We start from the raw sequence: 21028 nt of genomic DNA on the forward strand, positions 1-21028 counted from the left end.
TGATTGGAGGGCATGGGCCAGATCAGCTCAATAACAACGGTAGGAGGCTGCTAGATTTTTTTGCAGCCCATGGGCTTGTAATTACCAACACGCTGTTCCTGCATCGGCGCATCCACACAACATCATGGATGCATGCCGGGTCCAAGCAAGAACATCAGCTGGACTACATAGTGACGGACCAGCGGATGCAAGCCCATGTCCTTGACACCAGGACCTACCGTGGAGCTGATCTGCCCTCTGACCATCGACTAGTCATCTGTAAGATGCGTCTGCCATTCTTCCACTCCGGTGGTGGGTGTACACCCAAGACCCCATTCAAACCTAAAGTGGCCTGGTCTCAGTTATCTGATGAAAGTTGCAAGCGAGAATTTCATCATCGTTTGCGGCTAGGGTTGGCATCGTCCCCGACTCTTCCTGTCATCGAGGGTAAATGGGCGAGGTTTAGGACTGTGACTCATGCAGCTGCAATGGCTGCTTTGGGTACCTCCCCAGAGACCCTGGCTGACAGAGGAGGTGTTCAGGATGGTTGAGAAAAAGCGACAGGCCCACTGTCATCGGCTACAGAATCCCACGTCAGAGAATGAGGAGGCTTTACCGCAGCCTTCGCTCGGAGGTTCCGAGAGCCGTGAGGCACTGCAAGGATGGGTGGTGTGAATGTCTCTGCTCTTACATTGACGTGTCAATGTCTCTGATCTTACATTGACGTGCGAATGTCTCTGATCTTACATTGACGTGTGAATGTGTCACTCTAACATCACTAGCCCCGCCCACTTCGCTGATGACCCGTGGGCTCCACCCATCTGAAGCTTCAGCTCTCCCGCTCTTTGTGCCCCTGATGACGATTGCCTGCGTTGCGATGGAAACGTGTTTTCTTGTTTTTTGTGTGTTAATTTTATTTGAACCGAACAACATCACTTTACCGAAAGACGCAAGCATATTAATAGGAATTGCTACTCCTACTGCTATTACTATAAAATAATTATTATACAAAGACACCCACACACGTTCTTTCCATTATAACGTCTTTAATAACGTCTTTAATAACAGCTGTGAAAGATGGTGGTGGTGATGGTGGTGGTGAAGATGGTGAAGGTGATGATGTTTATGGTGGTGGTGATGGTGGTCGTGATGGTGTTGATGGTGGTGATGATGGTGTAGGTGGTGGTGAAGATGGTGAAGGTGGTGATGATGTTGTTGGTGATGATGATGAAGGTGATGATGTTTGTGGTGGTGGTGGTGGTGATGGTGGTGGTGATGGTGAATGTGATGTTGATGGTGGTGATGATGGTCAAGGTGATGGTGGTGGTGATGGTGATGGTGATAATGTTGATGGTGGTGATGATGGTGAACATGATGGTGAAGGTGATGGTGGTCGTGATGGTGATGATGGTGAAGGTGATGGTGGTGAAGGTGATGGTGGTGGTGATGATGTTGATGGTGGTGATGATGGTGAAAGTGATGATGATGGTGAAGGTGATGGTGGTGATGGTGGTGATGGTGATGATGTTGATGGTGGTGATGCTGCTGCTGCTGATGATCCCACTCTCACGACGCCACCACCACCATCACCACCATCCAAGCGTCTTCTCACTTGGTCTGCTGCGGCTGCTGCTGCTGATCCCCCTCTTACCACAACAACACCACCACTACCACCACCACCTCCACCATCACTACCATCACCACCACCACCACCATCACCCACCTCCACCTCCACCACCTCCACCACCTCCACCGCCACCACCACCCCCACTACCACCGCCACCCCCACCACCACCCGCACCACCACCACCACCATCACCTCCACCATCACCTCCACCATCACCTCCACCATCACCTCCACCACCACCCCCACCACCACCATCACCACCTCCACCACCACCACCATCACCACCACCACCACCACCACCACCACCACCACCTCCACCACCACCACCACCCCCACCACCACCACCACCACCTCCACCACCCCCACCACCCCCACGTCACTTCGTCTTTTGCACCTTCTGTGCCGACTTGGTGACTTTCCCCTGCGAGGCGACCTTCTTCTCCACCTGCTTGATGACCCCCACGGCCACCGTCTGCCTCATGTCGCGCACCGCAAAGCGCCCTGGAAACAACAACAACAACAACAAAAATACACAACAACAATACACAACAACAACAATACACAACAACAATACACAACAACAACAATTAACAACACACAACAACAACAACAATAAACAACAAGAACAACAACAACAATTAACAACAATACACAACAACAACAATTAAGAATACACAACAACAATTAACAACAATACACAACAACAACAATTAACAACAATACACAACAACAATTAACAACAATACACAACAACAACAATTAACAACAATACACAACAACAACAACAATTAACAACAATACACAACAACAATTAACAACAATACACAACAACAACAACAATTAACAACAATACACAACAACAACAACAATTAACAACAATACACAACAACAATTAACAACAATACACAACAACAACAACAATTAACAACAATACACACCAACAATTAACAATACACAACAACAATTAACAACAATACACAACAACAATTAACAATGGTATTGGTGTGTTGGTGTGTTGGTGTGTGGGTGTTGGTGTGTTAGTGTTGGTGTGTTGGTGTTGGTGTGTTGGTGTTGGTGTGTTGGTGGCGGTGTGTTGGTGTTGGTGTTGGTGTGTTGGTGTGTTGGTGTGTTGGTGTGTTGGTGTTGGTGTGTTGGTGTGTTGGTGTGTTGGTGTTGGTGTGTTGGTGTTGGTGTGTTGGTGTTGGTGTGTTGGTGTTGGTGGCGGTGTGTTGGTGTTGGTGTGTGGGTGTTGGTGTGTTGGTGTGTGGGTGTTGGTGTGTTGGTGTTGGTGGCGGTGTGTTGGTTGGCGGTGTGTTGGTGTTGGTGTGTTGGTGGCGGTGTGTTGGTGTTGGTGTGTTGGTGTGTGGGTGTTGGTGTGTTGGTGTTGGTGTGTTGGTGTTGGTGTGTTGGTGTTGGTGGCGGTGTGTTGGTGTTGGTGTGTGGGTGTTGGTGTGTTGGTGTGTGGGTGTTGGTGTGTTGGTGTTGGTGGTGGTGTGTTGGTTGGCGGTGTGTTGGTGTTGGTGTGTTGGTGTTGGTGTTGGTGTGTTGGTGGCGGTTTGTTGGTGTTGGTGGCAGTGTGTTGGTGTTGGTGTGTTGGTGTGTGGGTGTTGGTGTGTTGGTGTTGGTGTGTTGGTGTGTTGGTGTTGGTGTGTGGGTGTTGGTGTGTTGGTGTGTGGGTGTTGGTGTGTTGGTGTTGGTGTGTTGGTGTGTTGGTGGCGGTGTGTTGGTGTTGGTGTGTTGGTGTTGGTGTGTTGGTGTTGGTGTGTTGGTGTTGGTGTGTTGGTGTTGGTGTGTTGGTGGCGGTGTGTTGGTGTTGGTGTGTTGGTGTTGGTGGCGGTGTGTTGGTGTTGGTGTGTTGGTGTTGGTGTGTTGGTGTTGGTGTGTTGGTGGCGGTGTGTTGGTGTTGGTGTGTTGGTGGCGGTGTGTTGGTGTTGGTGGCGGTGTGTTGGTGTTGGTGTGTTTGTGTTGGTGTTGGTGTGTTGGTGTTGGTGTGTTGGTGTTGGTGTGTTGGTGTTGGTGTGTTGGTGTGTTGGTGGCGGTGTGTTGGTGTTGGTGTGTGGGTGTTGGTGTGTTGGTGTGTGGGTGTGGGTGTGTTGGTGTTGGTGGCGGTGTGTTGGTGTTGGTGTGTTGGTGGCGGTGTGTTGGTGTGTTGGTGTTGGTGTGTTGGTGTTGGTGGCGGTGTGTTGGTGTTGGAGTGTGGGTGTTGGTGTGTTGGTGTGTGGGTGTTGGTGTGTTGGTGTTGGTGTGTTGGTGTTGGTGTGTTGGTGTGTGGGTGTTGGTGTGTTGGTGTTAGTGTGTTGGTGTGTTGGTGGCGGTGTGTTGGTGTGGGTGTGTTGGTGTTGGTGGCGGTGTGTTGGTGTTGGTGTGTTGGTGTTGGTGGCGGTGTGTTGGTGTTGGTGGCGGTGTGTTGGTTGGCGGTGTGTTGGTGGCGGTGTGTTGGTGTTGGTGGCGGTGTGTTGGTGTGTGGGTGTTGGTGTGTTGGTGTTGGTGTGTTGGTGTTGGTGTGTTGGTGTGTGGGTGTTGGTGTGTTGGTGTGTGGGTGTTGGTGTGTTGGTGTTGGTGTGTTGGTGTGTGGGTGTTGGTGTGTTGGTGTGTGGGTGTGTTGGTGTTAGTGTGTTGGTGTGTTGGTGTTGGTGTGTTGGTGTGTGGGTGTTGGTGTGTTGGTGTTGGTGTGTTGGTGTGTTGGTGTTGGTGTGTTGGTGTGTTGGTGTGTTGGTGTTGGTGTGTTGGTGTTGGTGTGTTGGTGTTGGTGGCGGTGTGTTGGTTTTGGTGTGTGGGTGTTGGTGTGTTGGTGTGTGGGTGTTGGTGTGTTGGTGTTGGTGGCGGTGTGTTGGTTGGCGGTGTGTTGGTGTTGGTGTGTTGGTGTTGGTGGCGGTGTGTTGGTGTTGGTGTGTTGGTGTGTGGGTGTTGGTGTGTTGGTGTTGGTGTGTTGGTGTTGGTGTGTTGGTGTTGGTGGCGGTGTGTTGGTGTTGGTGTGTGGGTGTTGGTGTGTTGGTGTGTGGGTGTTGGTGTGTTGGTGTTGGTGGCGGTGTGTTGGTTGGCGGTGTGTTGGTGTTGGTGTGTTGGTGTTGGTGTTGGTGTGTTGGTGGCGGTGTGTTGGTGTTGGTGGCAGTGTGTTGGTGTTGGTGTGTTGGTGTGTGGGTGTTGGTGTGTTGGTTTTGGTGTGTTGGTGTTGGTGTGTGGGTGTTGGTGTGTTGGTGTGTGGGTGTTGGTGTGTTGGTGTTGGTGTGTTGGTGTGTTGGTGGCGGTGTGTTGGTGTTGGTGTGTTGGTGTTGGTGTGTTGGTGTTGGTGTGTTGGTGTTGGTGTGTTGGTGGCGGTGTGTTGGTGTTGGTGTGTTGGTGTTGGTGGCGGCGTGTTGGTGTTGGTGTGTTGGTGTTGGTGTGTTGGTGTTGGTGTGTTGGTGACGGTGTGTTGGTGTTGTGGTGTTGGTGGCGGTGTGTTGGTGTGTTGGTGTTGGTGGCGGTGTGTTGGTGTTGGTGTGTTTGTGTTGGTGTTGGTGTGTTGGTGTGTTGGTGTTGGTGTGTTGGTGTTGGTGTGTTGGGGTGTTGGTGGCGGTGTGTTGGTGTTGGTGTGTGGGTGTTGGTGTGTTGGTGTGTGGGTGTTGGTGTGTTGGTGTTGGTGTGTTGGTGTTGGTGTGTTGGTGTTGGTGGCGGTGTGTTGGTGTGTTGGTGTTGGTGTGTTGGTGTTGGTGTGTTGGTGGCGGTGTGTTGGTGTGTTGGTGTTGGTGTGTTGGTGTTGGTGGCGGTGTGTTGGTGTTGGAGTGTGGGTGTTGGTGTGTTGGTGTGTGGGTGTTGGTGTGTTGGTGGCGGTGTGTTGGTGTTGGTGTGTTGGTGTGTGGGTGTTGGTGTGTTGGTGTTAGTGTGTTGGTGTGTTGGTGGCGGTGTGTTGGTGTGGGTGTGTTGGTGGCGGTGTGTTGGTGTTGGTGTGTTGGTGTTGGTGGCGGTGTGTTGGTGTTGGTGGCGGTGTGTTGGTTGGCAGTGTGTTGGTGGCAGTGTGTTGGTGTTGGTGGCGGTGTGTTGGTGTGTGGGTGTTGGTGTGTTGGTGTTGGTGTGTTGGTGTTGGTGTGTTGGTGTGTGGGTGTTGGTGTGTTGGTGTGTGGGTGTTGGTGTGTTGGTGTTGGTGTGTTGGTGTGTGGGTGTTGGTGTGTTGGTGTGTGGGTGTGTTGGTGTTAGTGTGTTGGTGTGTTGGTGTTGGTGTGTTGGTGTGTGGGTGTTGGTGTGTTGGTGTTGGTGTGTTGGTGTGTTGGTGTTGGTGTGTTGGTGTGTTGGTGGGTTGGTGTTGGTGTGTTGGTGTTGGTGTGTTGGTGTTGGTGGCGGTGTGTTGGTGTTGGTGTGTGGGTGTTGGTGTGTTGGTGTGTGGGTGTTGGTGTGTTGGTGTTGGTGGCGGTGTGTTGGTTGGCGGTGTGTTGGTGTTGGTGTGTTGGTGTTGGTGGCGGTGTGTTGGTGTTGGTGTGTTGGTGTGTGGGTGTTGGTGTGTTGGTGTTGGTGTGTTGGTGTTGGTGTGTTGGTGTTGGTGGCGGTGTGTTGGTGTTGGTGTGTGGGTGTTGGTGTGTTGGTGTGTGGGTGTTGGTGTGTTGGTGTTGGTGGCGGTGTGTTGGTTGGCGGTGTGTTGGTGTTGGTGTGTTGGTGTTGGTGTTGGTGTGTTGGTGGCGGTGTGTTGGTGTTGGTGGCAGTGTGTTGGTGTTGGTGTGTTGGTGTGTGGGTGTTGGTGTGTTGGTTTTGGTGTGTTGGTGTTGGTGTGTGGGTGTTGGTGTGTTGGTGTGTGGGTGTTGGTGTGTTGGTGTTGGTGTGTTGGTGTGTTGGTGGTGGTGTGTTGGTGTTGGTGTGTTGGTGTTGGTGTGTTGGTGTTGGTGTGTTGGTGTTGGTGTGTTGGTGGCGGTGTGTTGGTGTTGGTGTGTTGGTGTTGGTGGCGGCGTGTTGGTGTTGGTGTGTTGGTGTTGGTGTGTTGGTGTTGGTGTGTTGGTGGCGGTGTGTTGGTGTTGGTGTGTTGGTGGCGGTGTGTTGGTGTGTTGGTGTTGGTGGCGGTGTGTTGGTGTTGGTGTGTTTGTGTTGGTGTTGGTGTGTTGGTGTTGGTGTGTTGGTGTTGGTGTTGGTGTGTTGGTGTGTTGGTGGCGGTGTGTTGGTGTTGGTGTGTGGGTGTTGGTGTGTTGGTGTGTGGGTGTTGGTGTGTTGGTGTTGGTGTGTTGGTGTTGGTGTGTTGGTGGCGGTGTGTTGGTGTGTTGGTGTTGGTGTGTTGGTGTTGGTGTGTTGGTGGCGGTGTGTTGGTGTGTTGGTGTTGGTGTGTTGGTGTTGGTGGCGGTGTGTTGGTGTTGGAGTGTGGGTGTTGGTGTGTTGGTGTGTGGGTGTTGGTGTGTTGGTGGCGGTGTGTTGGTGTTGGTGTGTTGGTGTGTGGGTGTTGGTGTGTTGGTGTTAGTGTGTTGGTGTGTTGGTGGCGGTGTGTTGGTGTGGGTGTGTTGGTGGCGGTGTGTTGGTGTTGGTGTGTTGGTGTTGGTGGCGGTGTGTTGGTGTTGGTGGCGGTGTGTTGGTTGGCAGTGTGTTGGTGGCGGTGTGTTGGTGTTGGTGGCGGTGTGTTGGTGTGTGGGTGTTGGTGTTGGTGTGTTGGTGTTGGTGTGTTGGTGTGTGGGTTTTGGTGTGTTGGTGTGTGGGTGTTGGTGTGTTGGTGTTGGTGTGTTGGTGTGTGGGTGTTGGTGTGTTGGTGTGTGGGTGTGTTGGTGTTAGTGTGTTGGTGTGTTGGTGTTGGTGTGTTGGTGTGTGGGTGTTGGTGTGTTGGTGTTGGTGTGTTGGTGTGTTGGTGTTCGTGTGTTGGTGTGTTGGTGTGTTGGTGTGTTGGTGTTGGTGTGTTGGTGTTGGTGTGTTGGTGTTGGTGGCGGTGTGTTGGTGTTGGTGTGTGGGTGTTGGTGTGTTGGTGTGTGGGTGTTGGTGTGTTGGTGTTGGTGGCGGTGTGTTGGTTGGCGGTGTGTTGGTGTTGGTGTGTTGGTGTTGGTGGCGGTGTGTTGGTGTTGGTGTGTTGGTGTGTGGGTGTTGGTGTGTTGGTGTTGGTGTGTTGGTGTTGGTGTGTTGGTGTTGGTGGCGGTGTGTTGGTGTTGGTGTGTGGGTGTTGTTGTGTTGGTGTGTGGGTGTTGGTGTGTTGGTGTTGGTGGCGGTGTGTTGGTTGGCGGTGTGTTGGTGTTGGTGTGTTGGTGTTGGTGTTGGTGTGTTGGTGGCGGTGTGTTGGTGTTGGTGGCGGTGTGTTGGTGTTGGTGTGTTGGTGTGTGGGTGTTGGTGTGTTAGTGTTGGTGTGTTGGTGTGTTGGTGTTGGTGTGTGGGTTTTGGTGTGTTGGTGTGTGGGTGTTGGTGTGTTGGTGTTGGTGTGTTGGTGTGTTGGTGGCGGTGTGTTGATGTTGGTGTGTTGGTATTGGTGTGTTGGTGTTGGTGTGTTGGTGGCGGTGTGTTGGTGTTGGTGTGTTGGTGTTGGTGGCGGTGTGTTGGTGTTGGTGTGTTGGTGTTGGTGTGTTGGTGTTGGTGTGTTGGTGGCGGTGTGTTGGTGTTGGTGTGTTGGTGGCGGTGTGTTGGTGTGTTGGTGTTGGTGGTGGTGTGTTGGTGTTGGTGTGTTTGTGTTGGTGTTGGTGTGTTGGTGTTGGTGTGTTGGTGTTGGTGTGTTGGTGTTGGTGTGTTGGTGTGTTGGTGGCGGTGTGTTGGTGTTGGTGTGTGGGTGTTGGTGTGTTGGTGTGTGGGTGTTGGTGTGTTGGTGTTGGTGTGTTGGTGTTGGTGTGTTGGTGTTGGTGGCGGTGTGTTGGTGTTGGTGTGTTGGTGTTGGTGTGTTGGTGTTGGTGTGTTGGTGGCGGTGTGTTGGTGTGTTGGTGTTGGTGTGTTGGTGTTGGTGGCGGTGTGTTGGTGTTGGAGTGTGGGTGTTGGTGTGTTGGTGTGTGGGTGTTGGTGTGTTGGTGTTGGTGTGTTGGTGTTGGTGTGTTGGTGTGTGGGTGTTGGTGTGTTGGTGTTAGTGTGTTGGTGTGTTGGTGGCGGTGTGTTGGTGTGGGTGTGTTGGTGTTGGTGGCGGTGTGTTGGTGTTGGTGTGTTGGTGTTGGTGGCGGTGTGTTGGTGTTGGTGGCGGTGTGTTGGTTGGCGGTGTGTTGGTGGCGGTGTGTTGGTGTTGGTGGCGGTGTGTTGGTGTGTGGGTGTTGGTGTGTTGGTGTTGGTGTGTTGGTGTGTGGGTGTTGGTGTGTTGGTGTTGGTGTGTTGGTGTTGGTGTGTTGGTGTGTGGGTGTTGGTGTGTTGGTGTGTGGGTGTGTTGGTGTTAGTGTGTTGGTGTGTTGGTGTTGGTGTGTTGGTGTGTTGGTGTGTGGGTGTTGGTGTGTTGGTGTGTTGGTGTTGGTGTGTTGGTGTGTTGGTGTGTTGGTGTTGGTGTGTTGGTGTGTTGGTGTGTTGGTGTGTTGGTGTTGGTGTGTTGGTGTTGGTGTGTTGGTGTTGGTGGCGGTGTGTTGGTGTTGGTGTGTGGGTGTTGGTGTGTTGGTGTGTGGTTGTTGGTGTGTTGGTGTTGGTGGCGGTGTGTTGGTTGGCGGTGTGTTGGTGTTGGTGTGTTGGTGTTGGTGGCGGTGTGTTGGTGTTGGTGTGTTGGTGTGTGGGTGTTGGTGTGTTGGTGTTGGTGTGTTGGTGTTGGTGTGTTGGTGTTGGTGGCGGTGTGTTGGTGTTGGTGTGTGGGTGTTGTTGTGTTGGTGTGTGGGTGTTGGTGTGTTGGTGTTGGTGGCGGTGTGTTGGTTGGCGGTGTGTTGGTGTGTTGGTGTTGGTGTTGGTGTGTTGGTGGCGGTGTGTTGGTGTTGGTGGCGGTGTGTTGGTGTTGGTGTGTTGGTGTGTGGGTGTTGGTGTGTTAGTGTTGGTGTGTTGGTGTGTTGGTGTTGGTGTGTGGGTTTTGGTGTGTTGGTGTGTGGGTGTTGGTGTGTTGGTGTTGGTGTGTTGGTGTGTTGGTGGCGGTGTGTTGATGTTGGTGTGTTGGTATTGGTGTGTTGGTGTTGGTGTGTTGGTGGCGGTGTGTTGGTGTTGGTGTGTTGGTGTTGGTGGCGGTGTGTTGGTGTTGGTGTGTTGGTGTTGGTGTGTTGGTGTTGGTGTGTTGGTGGCGGTGTGTTGGTGTTGGTGTGTTGGTGGCGGTGTGTTGGTGTGTTGGTGTTGGTGGCGGTGTGTTGGTGTTGGTGTGTTTGTGTTGGTGTTGGTGTGTTGGTGTTGGTGTGTTGGTGTTGGTGTGTTGGTGTTGGTGTGTTGGTGTGTTGGTGGCGGTGTGTTGGTGTTGGTGTGTGGGTGTTGGTGTGTTGGTGTGTGGGTGTTGGTGTGTTGGTGTTGGTGTGTTGGTGTTGGTGTGTTGGTGTTGGTGGCGGTGTGTTGGTGTTGGTGTGTTGGTGTTGGTGTGTTGGTGTTGGTGTGTTGGTGGCGGTGTGTTGGTGTGTTGGTGTTGGTGTGTTGGTGTTGGTGGCGGTGTGTTGGTGTTGGAGTGTGGGTGTTGGTGTGTTGGTGTGTGGGTGTTGGTGTGTTGGTGTTGGTGTGTTGGTGTTGGTGTGTTGGTGTGTGGGTGTTGGTGTGTTGGTGTTAGTGTGTTGGTGTGTTGGTGGCGGTGTGTTGGTGTGGGTGTGTTGGTGTTGGTGGCGGTGTGTTGGTGTTGGTGTGTTGGTGTTGGTGGCGGTGTGTTGGTGTTGGTGGCGGTGTGTTGGTTGGCGGTGTGTTGGTGGCGGTGTGTTGGTGGCGGTGTGTTGGTGTGTGGGTGTTGGTGTGTTGGTGTTGGTGTGTTGGTGTGTGGGTGTTGGTGTGTTGGTGTTGGTGTGTTGGTGTTGGTGTGTTGGTGTGTGGGTGTTGGTGTTGGTGGCGGTGTGTTGGTGTTGGTGTTGGTGTGTTGGTGTTGGTGTGTTGGTGGCGGTGTGTTGGTGTGTTGGTGTTGGTGTTGGTGGCGGTGTGTTGGTGTGTTGGTGTTGGTGGCGGTGTGTTGGTGTTGGTGTGTTGGTGTTGGTGTGTTGGTGTTGGTGTGTTGGTGGCGGTGTGTTGGTGTGTTGGTGGCGGTGTGTTGGTGTGTTGGTGGCAGTGTGTTGGTGTGTTGGTGTTGGTGTTGGTGGCGGTGTGTTGGTGTTGGTGGTGTTGGTGTGTTGGTGTTGGTGTTGGTGGCGGTGTGTTGGTGGCGGTGTGTTGGTGTTGGTGGCGGTGTGTTGGTGTTGGTGGTGGTGTGTTGGTGTTGGTGGCGGTGTGTTGGTGGCGGTGTGTTGGTGTTGGTGGTGGTGTGTTGTTGTTGGTGTGTTGGTGTTGGTGGCGGTGTGTTGGTGGCGGTGTGTTGGTGTTGGTGGCGGTGTGTTGGTGGCGGTGTGTTGGTGTTGGTGGCGGTGTGTTGGTGTTGGTGTTGGTGGCAGTGTGTTGGTGGCGGTGTGTTGGTGTGTTGGTGGCGGTGTGTTGGTGGCGGTGTGTTGGTGTTGGTGGAGGTGTGTTGGTGTTGGTGGCAGTGTGTTGGTGACGGTGTGTTTGTGTTGGTGGTGGTGTGTTGGTGTGTTGGTGGCGGTGTGTTGGTGTTGGTGTGTTGGTGTTGGTGGCGGTGTGTTGGTGTTGGTGGCAGTGTGTTGGTGGCGGTGTGTTGGTGACGGTGTGTTGGTGTTCGTGGCGGTGTGTTGGTGTTGGTGGCAGTGTGTTGGTGTTCGTGGCGGTGTGTTGGTGTTGGTGGCAGTGTGTTGGTGGCGGTGTGTTGGTGGCGGTGTGTTGGTGTTGGTGGCGGTGTGTTGGTGGTGGTGTGTTGGTGTTAATGGCGGTGTGTTGGTGTTGGTGTGTTGGTGTTGGTGGTGGTGTGTTGGTGTTGGTGGTGGTGTGTTGGTGGCGGTGTGTTGGTGTTGGTGTGTTGGTGTTGGTGGCGGTGTGTTGGTGTTGGTGTGTTGGTGGCGGTGTGTTGGTGGTGGTGTGTTGGTGTTGGTGGCGGTGTGTTGGTGTTGGTGTGTTGTTGTTGGTGGCGGTGTGTTGGTGTTGGTGTTGGTGTGTTGGTGGTGGTGTGTTGGTGTGTTGGTGGCGGTGTGTTGGTGTGTTGGTGGCGGTGTGTTGGTGTGTTGGTGGCGGTGTGTTGGTGTTGGTGTGTTGGTGTTGGTGGCGGTGTTGCATGGTAACACTGCAATGAGCGGTGCCATGGGGGGAGGGCCAATTGAGATTGGCCATTCTCTTCACGGTGTGGGTAGCCACCACAGCGGCCAAAGGGGGATCTGGACGACAACATATTAAACTAAGCTCGTGCCGGAGGCCCCGGGGGACAGGCGTCTGTGACGTCTCCTGGCCAAACCCCAATTGGCGGAGCCAGGAGACTGAATCTTTACCCTCGGGGCTCCTCCAGAAATCAGCAAAATCCACTGCGGGTGGCCACGTGGAATGTTCTAAAGCTCACTACGGAGGAGAGGCTGCCACTCCTCTGTCGGGAGCTGGACCGGTACCGCCTGGATCTCTGTGGCATTCAGGAGGTCCGGTGGACCGGTTCTGGCTCCTGCCACCATGATGGGTGGACAGTCCTCTACACGGGGCAGCAGACTGCCAAACAACAGGGTGTGGCTCTTCTTCTGAACAAAATGATGAATGGGGGCGTGGGAGCGTGGCGGTGAGGTGTGGGAAGCTGTAAGCCCCAGGCTACTTTGGGCTCGCCTTCCCATCAACCGGAGGCGAGGAGTGGTGGTCGTGGTTGCTTATGCCCCCACCGAAGACGAACATCCGTGGAGGGATGCAGGCAAAGCCGATGAGTCAGATGCCTTCTATGACCTCCTGTCACAGGTGCTGGCTAAAGTGTCCCCTCGGGATAGAGTCATCTTGTAGGGTGACTTCAATGCCCGAGTTGGTCATGATGCTGGCACCTGGTCTGGAGTGATTGAAAGGCATGGGCCAGATCAGCTCAATAACAACGGTAGGGGGCTGCCACGCTGAGGAGAGGCTTGCGGAGCCCCAATGCGGTTTCAGGAAAGGGCGGTCCTGCACAGATGCCATGTTTTCTGTCCGTCTGCTACAGCAGAGGTGTAGGGAATTCCAGCAAGACCTACATCTCCGCTTTATTGACCTGGTCAAGGCCTATGATACCATCAGTAGGCCTGGGCTCTGGGTTGTTCTTCGTGCTTTTGGAGTACCTGACCCTCTGCTCACGATCATTAAGGACCTTCATGATGGTGAGCAGGCCCGGGTAAAACTACGTGGCCGGGAGTCAGAGCCATTCCCTGTACACCTTGGGGTGCGACAGGGATGTCCTCTGGCTCCCACATTATTTAACATCTATTTCGACCACGTGGTTCGTGAAGACTTCAATAGCTGTACCGGGGGAATCTCCATATGGTACAGATATAATGGGAGGCTGATCGATGCCCGGGTGCGGTCAAGCGATGGCTCCCTATTGGTCAACCACGTTATGTATGCTGATGATTTGGTAATAGCTGCTCAGTCAGAGGAGGAGTTGGAGACGCTGCTGCTGAGACTGGAGCGTGCCACTAAGAGGTGGGGCCTTACCATCAGCCCCACCAAAACTAAGCACCTGCCTGGGTATTTTGTACCATCGGACACTCCACCCCCACAACTCCCAATCGGTGATGGGGCAGTTGTGGAGAGAGTGGAGAGTTTCCCATACCTGGGCAGTGTGCTTATGACTGGCTCCAGTTTAACAGCAGAGGTCTCACTCCGAATCAGTCGAGCGGCAATATCTTTTCATCGGTTGCGTAACGCTGTGTGGAAGCTACCTGGTCAATCGCTCCGCACTAAGCTTCAGGTCTTCTCGGCCACGGTCATTCCCTCCCTTCTCTACGCTTGCGAAACGTGGACCCCCCTATTGGAACATCTTCGCCGGTTAGAAACATTTAGGCTGGACTGCCTACGATCCATCCTGGGTTTAACCAGACTGGATTGTGTGAGGAGCTCACAAATCCTTGAAAGATCTCGGCAGGGTCCCATCGGTGAGCTCCTCCGGCGGGCAAGGCTGCGATGGCTGAGTCATGTAGCCCGCATGCCCAGCCAACGCATGCCAAAACAGCTTTTGTTTGGCCGGATTGAGGGGGCTAAGCGGGCGCGGCACGGGCTAGAGAAGAAATGGAGTGATGTGGTACAGGAGGACGTGGAGCTGAGTGGACTTGCCGATGACTGGTACCAGCGGTGTCAAGATCGGCCTCTGTGGAGGAGGCTCGTGAAGGACGCTACTGGGCAGTTGGAGGCAGTCGCCCTCCAACAACAACGGAGGGTGGAGGAGCGACGCTCAGAACAACGAGCGGAGCGCCGGGTGGCTAAAGCACAGCAGGTTGGCACAGTAGGGGGCACAGGTGGTGCATCAGCCAGTCATCTCAGTCAGTCGACCCGTGGCACCTGGGTTTGCCCTGTGACCTCCTGCCAGCGGGCGTTCGACACTTCACGTGGCCTCAGGGTGCACATAGCCTGGCACAAGCGTCGTGGTGACGTCACCGCCACTTAGTGGCGAATGGCGGTTGTTGTGTGTATCACTGTGTGTATGTGTCACTGTGTGTGTGCCACTGTGTGTGTCACTGTGTGTATGTGTGTCACACTGTGTATGTGTAACTGTGTGTAACTGTGTGTTTGTCACTGTGTCACCACTGTGTGTGTGACACTGTGTGTGAGGTCACCGCCACTTAGTGGCGAATGGCGGTTCTTGTTGTTGTTGTGTATCTGTGTGTATGTGTCTGTGTGTGTGTATGTGGGGAGCGGTAGTGTAGCGGTTAGCGCGCTGCGCTATGAACCTGGCGACCCGGGTTCGATTCCCGCTCACGGCCAACACCAGTGACGATTATCTGAACCGGTCCCGGGCCTCCCCTAGGTCGACTCAGCCTCAAATGAGTACATGGTGCGGTGTGTAAACATTGCCACTAGGGAGACAAAGGCGGTCGGGCGTGGTGCTGGCCACCCACCCCCTCGTGTACCGTTCCGGCCTTCATAGGTGCTCGCTAACAGCACTTGCCCCTACAGTCTGTTAAGGCTATATGGGGGATCTTTGTCTTTGTTGTCACCACTGTGTCATACCGAGTGGAGGATACTTGGCGAAGCTCTCCACACACATGGTGTGTGACACTGTGTGTGACACTGTGTGTGTCACTGTGTGTGTGTCACTGTGTGTGTGTCACTGTGTGTGTCACCACTGAGTCTTACCGAGTGGTGGGTACTTGGCGAAGCTCTCCACACACATGGGCTTGCCGGGCACCATGATGACGATGGCGGCGTCCCCGCTCTTGAGGCTCTTGGGGTTCTCCTCCAACTTCTTGCCCGAGCGGCGATCGATCTTCTCACGCAGCTCGGCGAACTTGCAGGCGATGTGAGCTGTGTGGCAGTCCACCACCGGGGCGTAGCCCGCAGAGATCTGGCCCGGGTGGTTCAAGATGATCACCTGGGGAGAGGAGGGGGAGGGTGGGTGAGTGGGTGGGTGAGTGAGTGGGTGAGTGGGTGAGTGGGTGTGTGGGTGGGTGGGTGAGTGGGTGGGTGAGTGAGTGGATGAGTGGGTGAGTATGTGAGTGAGTGTGTGGGTGGGTGAGTTTGTGGGTGAGTGTGTGGGTGTGTGAGTGATTGAGTGTGTGAGTGTGTGGGTGAGTGGGTGAGTGTGTGGGTATGTGGGTGAGTGAGTGAGTGTGTGGGTGGGTGGGTGAGTGGGTGAGTGAGTGAGTGGGTGAGTGTGTGGGTGAGTGTGTGGGTGAGTGAGTGTGTGAGTGAGTGTGTGGGTGTGTGTGTGAGTGTGTGGGTGTGTGTGTGGGTGTGTGGGTGAGTGAGTGTGTGAGTGAGTGTGTGAGTGTGTGGGTGAGTGAGTGAGTGAGTTTGTGAGTGTGTGTGTGGGTGTGTGGGTGAGTGTGTAAGTGAGTGAGTGTGTAAGTGTGTAAGTGAGTGTGTAAGTGAGTGTGTAAGTGAGTGTGTAAGTGAGTGTGTAAGTGAATGAGTGTGTAAGTGAGTGTGTAAGTGTGTGTAAGTGTGTGTAAGTGTGTGTAAGTGTGTAAGTAAGTGTGTAAGTGTGTAAGTGAGTGTGTAATTGTGTAAGTGAGTGTGTAAGTGAGTTTGTAAGTGTGTAAGTGAGTGTGTGAGTGTGTAAGTGTGTGTGTGTAAGTGAGTGTGTAAGTACGTGTGTAAGTGAGTGTGTAAGTAAGTGTGTAAGTAAGTGTGAGTGTGGAAGTGTGTAAGTGAGTGTGTAAGTGAGTGTGTAAGTAAGTGTGTAAGTGAGTGTGTAAGTAAGTGTGTAAGTGTGTAAGTAAGTGTGTAAGTGAGTGTGTTTAATTTGTAAGTAAATGTGTAAGTGTGTAAGTGAGTGTGTAAGTGAGTGTGTGAGTGTGTGAGTGTAAGTGAGTGTGTAAGAGTGTAAGTGTGTAAGTAAATGTGTAAGTGTGTAAGTGTGTAAGTAAGTGTGTAAGTGTGTAAGTGAGTGTGTAAGTGAGTGTGTAAGTGTGTAAGTGAGTGTGTAAGTGTGTGTGTAAGTGTGTAAGTGAGTGTGTAAGTGTGTAAGTGAGTGTGTAAGTTTGTAAGTAAGTGTGTAAGTGAGTGTGTAAGTGTGTAAGTGTGTGAGTGTGCAAGTGTGTAAGTGAGTGTGTAAGTGTGTAAGTGAGTGTGTAAGTGTGTAAGTAAGTGTGCAAGTGAGTGTGTAAGTGTGTAAGTGTATAAGTGTATAAGTAAGTGTGTAAGTAAGTGTGTAAGTGAGTGAGTGTGCAAGTGAGTGTGTAAGTGTGTAAGTAATAGTGTAAGTGAGTGTGTAAGTGTAAAAGTGTGTAAGTGTAAAAGTGTGTAAGTGTATAAGTAAGTGTGTAAGTAAGTGTGTAAGTAAGTGTGTAAGTGAGTGTGTAAGTGAGTGTGTGTGTAAGTGAGTGTATAAGTGTGTAAGTGTATAAGTGTGTAAGTGTATAAGTAAGTGTGTAAGTAAGTAAGTGTGTAAGTGTGTGAGTAAGTGTGTAAGTGAGTGAGTGTGTAAGTGAGTGTGTAAGTCTGTAAGTAAGAGTGTAAGTGAGTGTGTAAGTGTGTAAGTGAGTGTGTAAGTGTGTAAGTAAGTGTGTAAGTGTGTGTGAGTGTGTAAGTGTGTAATTGAGTGTGTAAGTAAGTGTGTAAGTGTGTGTTTAAGTGTGTAAGTAAGTGTGTAAGTGTGTGTGTGAATGTGTAAGTGTGTAAGTGAGTGTGTAAGTGTGTAAGTGTGTGTGTGAGTGTGTAAGTGTGTAAGTAAGTGAGTGTGTAAGTGAGTGTGTAAGTGTGTAAGTAAGAGTGTAAGTGAGTGTGTAAGTGTGTAAGTGTGTAAGTGAGTGTGTAAGTGAGTGTGTAAGTGAGTGTGTAAGTAAGAGTGTAAGTGAGTGTGTAAGTGTGTAAGTGAGTGTGTAAGTGTGTAAGTAAGTGTGTAAGTGTGTGTGTAAGCGTGTAAGTGTGTAAGTGAGTGTGTAAGTGTGTAAGTGAGTGTGTAAGTGAGTGTGTAAGTGTTTAAGTGTGTAAGTGTGTGTGTGAGTGTGTAAGTGTGTAAGTGTGTGAGTGTGTAAGTGTGTAAGTGTGTAAGTAAGTGTGTAAGTGAGTGAGTGTGTAAGTGAGTGTGTAAGTGAGTGTGAAAGTGTGTAAGTGAGTGTGTAAGTGTGTAAGTGTGTGTGTGAGTGTGTAAGTGTGTAAGTGAGTGTGTAAGTGTGTGAGTGTGTAAGTGAGTGTGTAAGTGAGTGTGTAAGTGAGTGTGTAAGTGTGTAAGTGAGTGTGTAAGTGTGTGTGTAAGTGTGTAAGTGAGTGTGTAAGTGTGTAAGTGAGTGTGTAAGTGAGGTGTGTAAGTGAGTGTGTAAGTGAGTGTGTAAGTGTGTGTGTAAGTGTGTAAGTGTGTAAGTGAGTGTGTAAGTGTGTAAGTGAGTGTGTAAGTGTGTAAGTAAGTGTGTAAGTGAGTGTGTAAGTGTGTAAGTGTGTGAGTGTGTAAGTGAGTGTGTAAGTGAGTGTGTAAGTGTGTAAGTGAGTGTGTAAGTGTGTAAGTGAGTGTGTAAGTGTGTAAGTAAGTGTGTAAGTGAGTGTGTAAGTGTGTAAGTGTATAAGTGTATAAGTAAGTGTGTAAGTAAGTGTGTAAGTGAGTGAGTGTGCAAGTGAGTGTGTAAGTGTGTAAGTAATAGTGTAAGTGAGTGTGTAAGTGTAAAAGTGTGTAAGTGTATAAGTAAGTGTGTAAGTAAGTGTGTAAGTGAGTGTGTAAGTGAGTGTGTGTGTAAGTGAGTGTATAAGTGTGTAAGTGTATAAGTGTGTAAGTGTATAAGTAAGTGTGTAAGTAAGTAAGTGTGTAAGTGTGTGAGTAAGTGTGTAAGTGAGTGAGTGTGTAAGTGAGTGTGTAAGTCTGTAAGTAAGAGTGCAAGTGAGTGTGTAAGTGTGTAAGTGAGTGTGTAAGTGTGTAAGTAAGTGTGTAAGTGTGTGTGAGTGTGTAAGTGTGTAATTGAGTGTGTAAGTAAGTGTGTAAGTGTGTGTTTGAGTGTGTAAGTGTGTAAGTAAGTGTGTGTGTGAGTGTGTAAGTGTGTAAGTGTGTAAGTAAGTGTGTGAGTGTGTAAGTGAGTGTGTAAGTGTGTAAGTAAGAGTGTAAGTGAGTGTGTAAGTGTGTAAGTAAGAGTGTAAGTGAGTGTGTAAGTGTGTAAGTAAGAGTGTAAGTGAGTGTGTAAGTGTGTAAGTGTGTAAGTGAGTGTGTAAGTGAGTGTGTAAGTGAGTGTGTAAGTAAGAGTGTAAGTGAGTGTGTAAGTGTGTAAGTGAGTGTGTAAGTGTGTAAGTAAGTGTGTAAGTGTGTGTGTAAGCGTGTAAGTGTGTAAGTGAGTGTGTAAGTGTGTAAGTGAGTGTGTAAGTGAGTGTGTAAGTGTGTAAGTGTGTGTGTGAGTGTGTAAGTGTGTAAGTGTGTGAGTGTGTAAGTGTGTAAGTGTGTAAGTAAGTGTGTAAGTGAGTGAGTGTGTAAGTGAGTGTGTAAGTGTGTAAGTGAGTGTGTAAGTGTGTAAGTGTGTGTGTGAGTGTCTAAGTGTGTAAGTGAGTGTGTAAGTGTGTGAGTGTGTAAGTGTGTAAGTGTGTGTGTGTGTGAGTGTGTAAGTGTGTAAGTGTGTAAGTGTGAGTGTGTAAGTGTGTAAGTGAGTGTGTAAGTGTGTGTGTGTGAGTGTGTAAGTGTGTAAGTGTGAGTGTGTAAGTGTGTAAGTGAGTGTGTAAGTGTGTGTGTGTGTGTAAGTGTGTAAGTGTGAGTGTGTAAGTGTGTAACCTGTGCTGTGAAGTTTGCGGCCTCCATGGGGGGGTCGTTCTTGCTGTCACCTGTCACGTTACCTCGCCTCACGTCTACAGCACACACAGCACACACTTACTTACTTATACACTTACTTATACACTTACTTACACACTTACACACTCACTCACTTACACACTTACTTACACACTTACTTACACACTTACTTACTCACTTACACACTCACTTACACACTCACTTACACACTTACTTACACACTCACTTACTTATACACTTACTTATACACTTACTTACTCACTTACACACTCACTCACTTACACACTTACTCACACACTCACTTACTTACACACTTACTTATACACTTACTTACACACTTACACACTCACTCACTTACACACTTATTACACACTTACTTACACACTCACTTATACACTCACTTACACTCTTACTTACCCACTCACTTACACACTGACTTACACACTCACTCACTTACACACTCACTTACACACTCACTTACACACTCACCACACACACACTTACACACTCACTTACACACTCACTTACACACCTCACTTACACACTCACTTACACACTTACACACTCACTTACACACTTACACACACACTTACACACTCACTCACTTACACACTCACTTACACACTCACTTACACACTCACTCATACACTCACTCACACACTCACTTACACACTCACTTACACACTCACCACACACTCACTTACACACTCACTTACACACTCACTCACTTACACACTCACTGTGTCACACACAGTGATACACACACGGGCAACTCTGTCGTGGACAGTGCTGTGGGGGGAGGTCCAATTTCGATTGGCTCCTCCCCTCATGGCGTCTGTGTCCACCACAGTGTGTATCACTGTGTGTGTATCACTGTGTATGTATCACTGTGTGTATCACTGTGTATGTATCACTGTGTGTATCACTGTGTATGTATCACTGTGTGTATCACTGTGTATGTATCACTGTGTGTGTATATTTCACTGTGTATGTGTGTATGTATCACTGTGTATCACCGTATGTGTATCACTGTGTGTGTATCACTGTGTGTATCACTGTTTGTATCACTGTGTGTGTATCACTGTGTGTATCACTGTATGTATCACTGTGTGTATGTATCACTGTGTGTATCACTGTGTCTATCACTGTGTGTATCACTGTATGTATCACTGTGTGTGTGTGTATCACTGTATGTATCACTGTGTGTATGTATCACTGTATGTGTATCACTGTATGTATCACTGTGTGTGTATCACTGTGTGTGTATGTATCACTGTGCATCACTGTGTGTGTATCACTGTGTGTATGTATCACTGTGTATGTATCACTGTGTGTATCACTGTGTGTGTGTGTATCACTGTGTGTATGTATCACTGTGTATGTATCACTGTGTGTATCACTGTGTGTGTATCACTGTGTGTGTGTGTATCACTGTGTGTGTATCATTGTGTATGTATCACTGTGTGTATGTATCACTGTGTGTATCACTGTGTATCACTGTGTGTGTATCACTGTTTGTATCACTGTGTCTATCACTGTGTGTATCACTGTATGTATCACTGTGTGTGTATCACTGTATGTATCACTGTGTGTATGTATCACTGTATGTGTATCACTGTATGTATCACTGTGTGTGTATCACTGTGTGTGTATGTATCACTGTGCATCACTGTGTGTGTATTACTGTGTGTATGTATCACTGTGTATGTATCACTGTGTGTGTGTATCACTGTGTGTATGTATCACTGTGTATGTATCACTGTGTGTATCACTGTGTGTGTATCACTGTGTGTGTGTATCACTGTGTGTGTGTATCACTGTGTGTGTATCATTGTGTATGTATCACTGTGTGTATGTATCACTGTGTGTGTATCACTGTGTATCACTGTGTGTGTATCACTGTGTGTATCACTGTGTGTATGTATCACTGTGTGTGTATCACTGTGTGTGTATCACTGTATGTATCACTGTGTGAATGTATCACTGTGTGTGTATGTATCACTGTGTGTGTATCACTGTGTGTATCACTGTGTGTATGTATCACTGTGTGTATCACTGTGTGTATGTATCACTGTGTATATGTATCACTGTGTGTATCACTGTGTGTGTGTATCACTGTGTGTATCACTGTGTGTATGTATCACTGTGTGTATCACTGTCTGTGTGTATCACTGTGTGCATCACTGTGTGTGTGTATCACTGTGTGTATCACTGTCTGTGTGTATCACTGTGTGCATCACTGTGTGTGTGTATCA

General features: G+C 50.2%; 1 protein-coding gene across 1 annotated transcript in view; it reads right to left on the reverse strand.

Moving 5' to 3' along the window:
- Window positions 1-1954: 1954 nt before the first annotated feature.
- Window positions 1955-21028, reverse strand: part of LOC116937796 (elongation factor 1-alpha 2) — a 59362-nt gene continuing 40288 nt past the window's right edge. The window contains exons 7-9 of the mRNA XM_032944907.2: window positions 18756-18829; window positions 14708-14942; window positions 1955-2107 (exon numbers count right to left, since the gene is read on the reverse strand). Coding sequence (XP_032800798.1) covers window positions 1983-2107; window positions 14708-14942; window positions 18756-18829 — 434 coding nt within the window. The 3' untranslated portion in view covers window positions 1955-1982. The remainder of the gene's footprint in view (window positions 2108-14707; window positions 14943-18755; window positions 18830-21028) is intronic.

This window comes from Petromyzon marinus (genome assembly GCF_048934315.1).
Source record: "Petromyzon marinus isolate PM22_M1 ecotype Great Lakes invasive population chromosome 70 unlocalized genomic scaffold, UKy_Petmar_22M1.pri1.0 chr70_unloc.4, whole genome shotgun sequence".
NCBI lineage: Eukaryota > Metazoa > Chordata > Hyperoartia > Petromyzontiformes > Petromyzontidae > Petromyzon > Petromyzon marinus.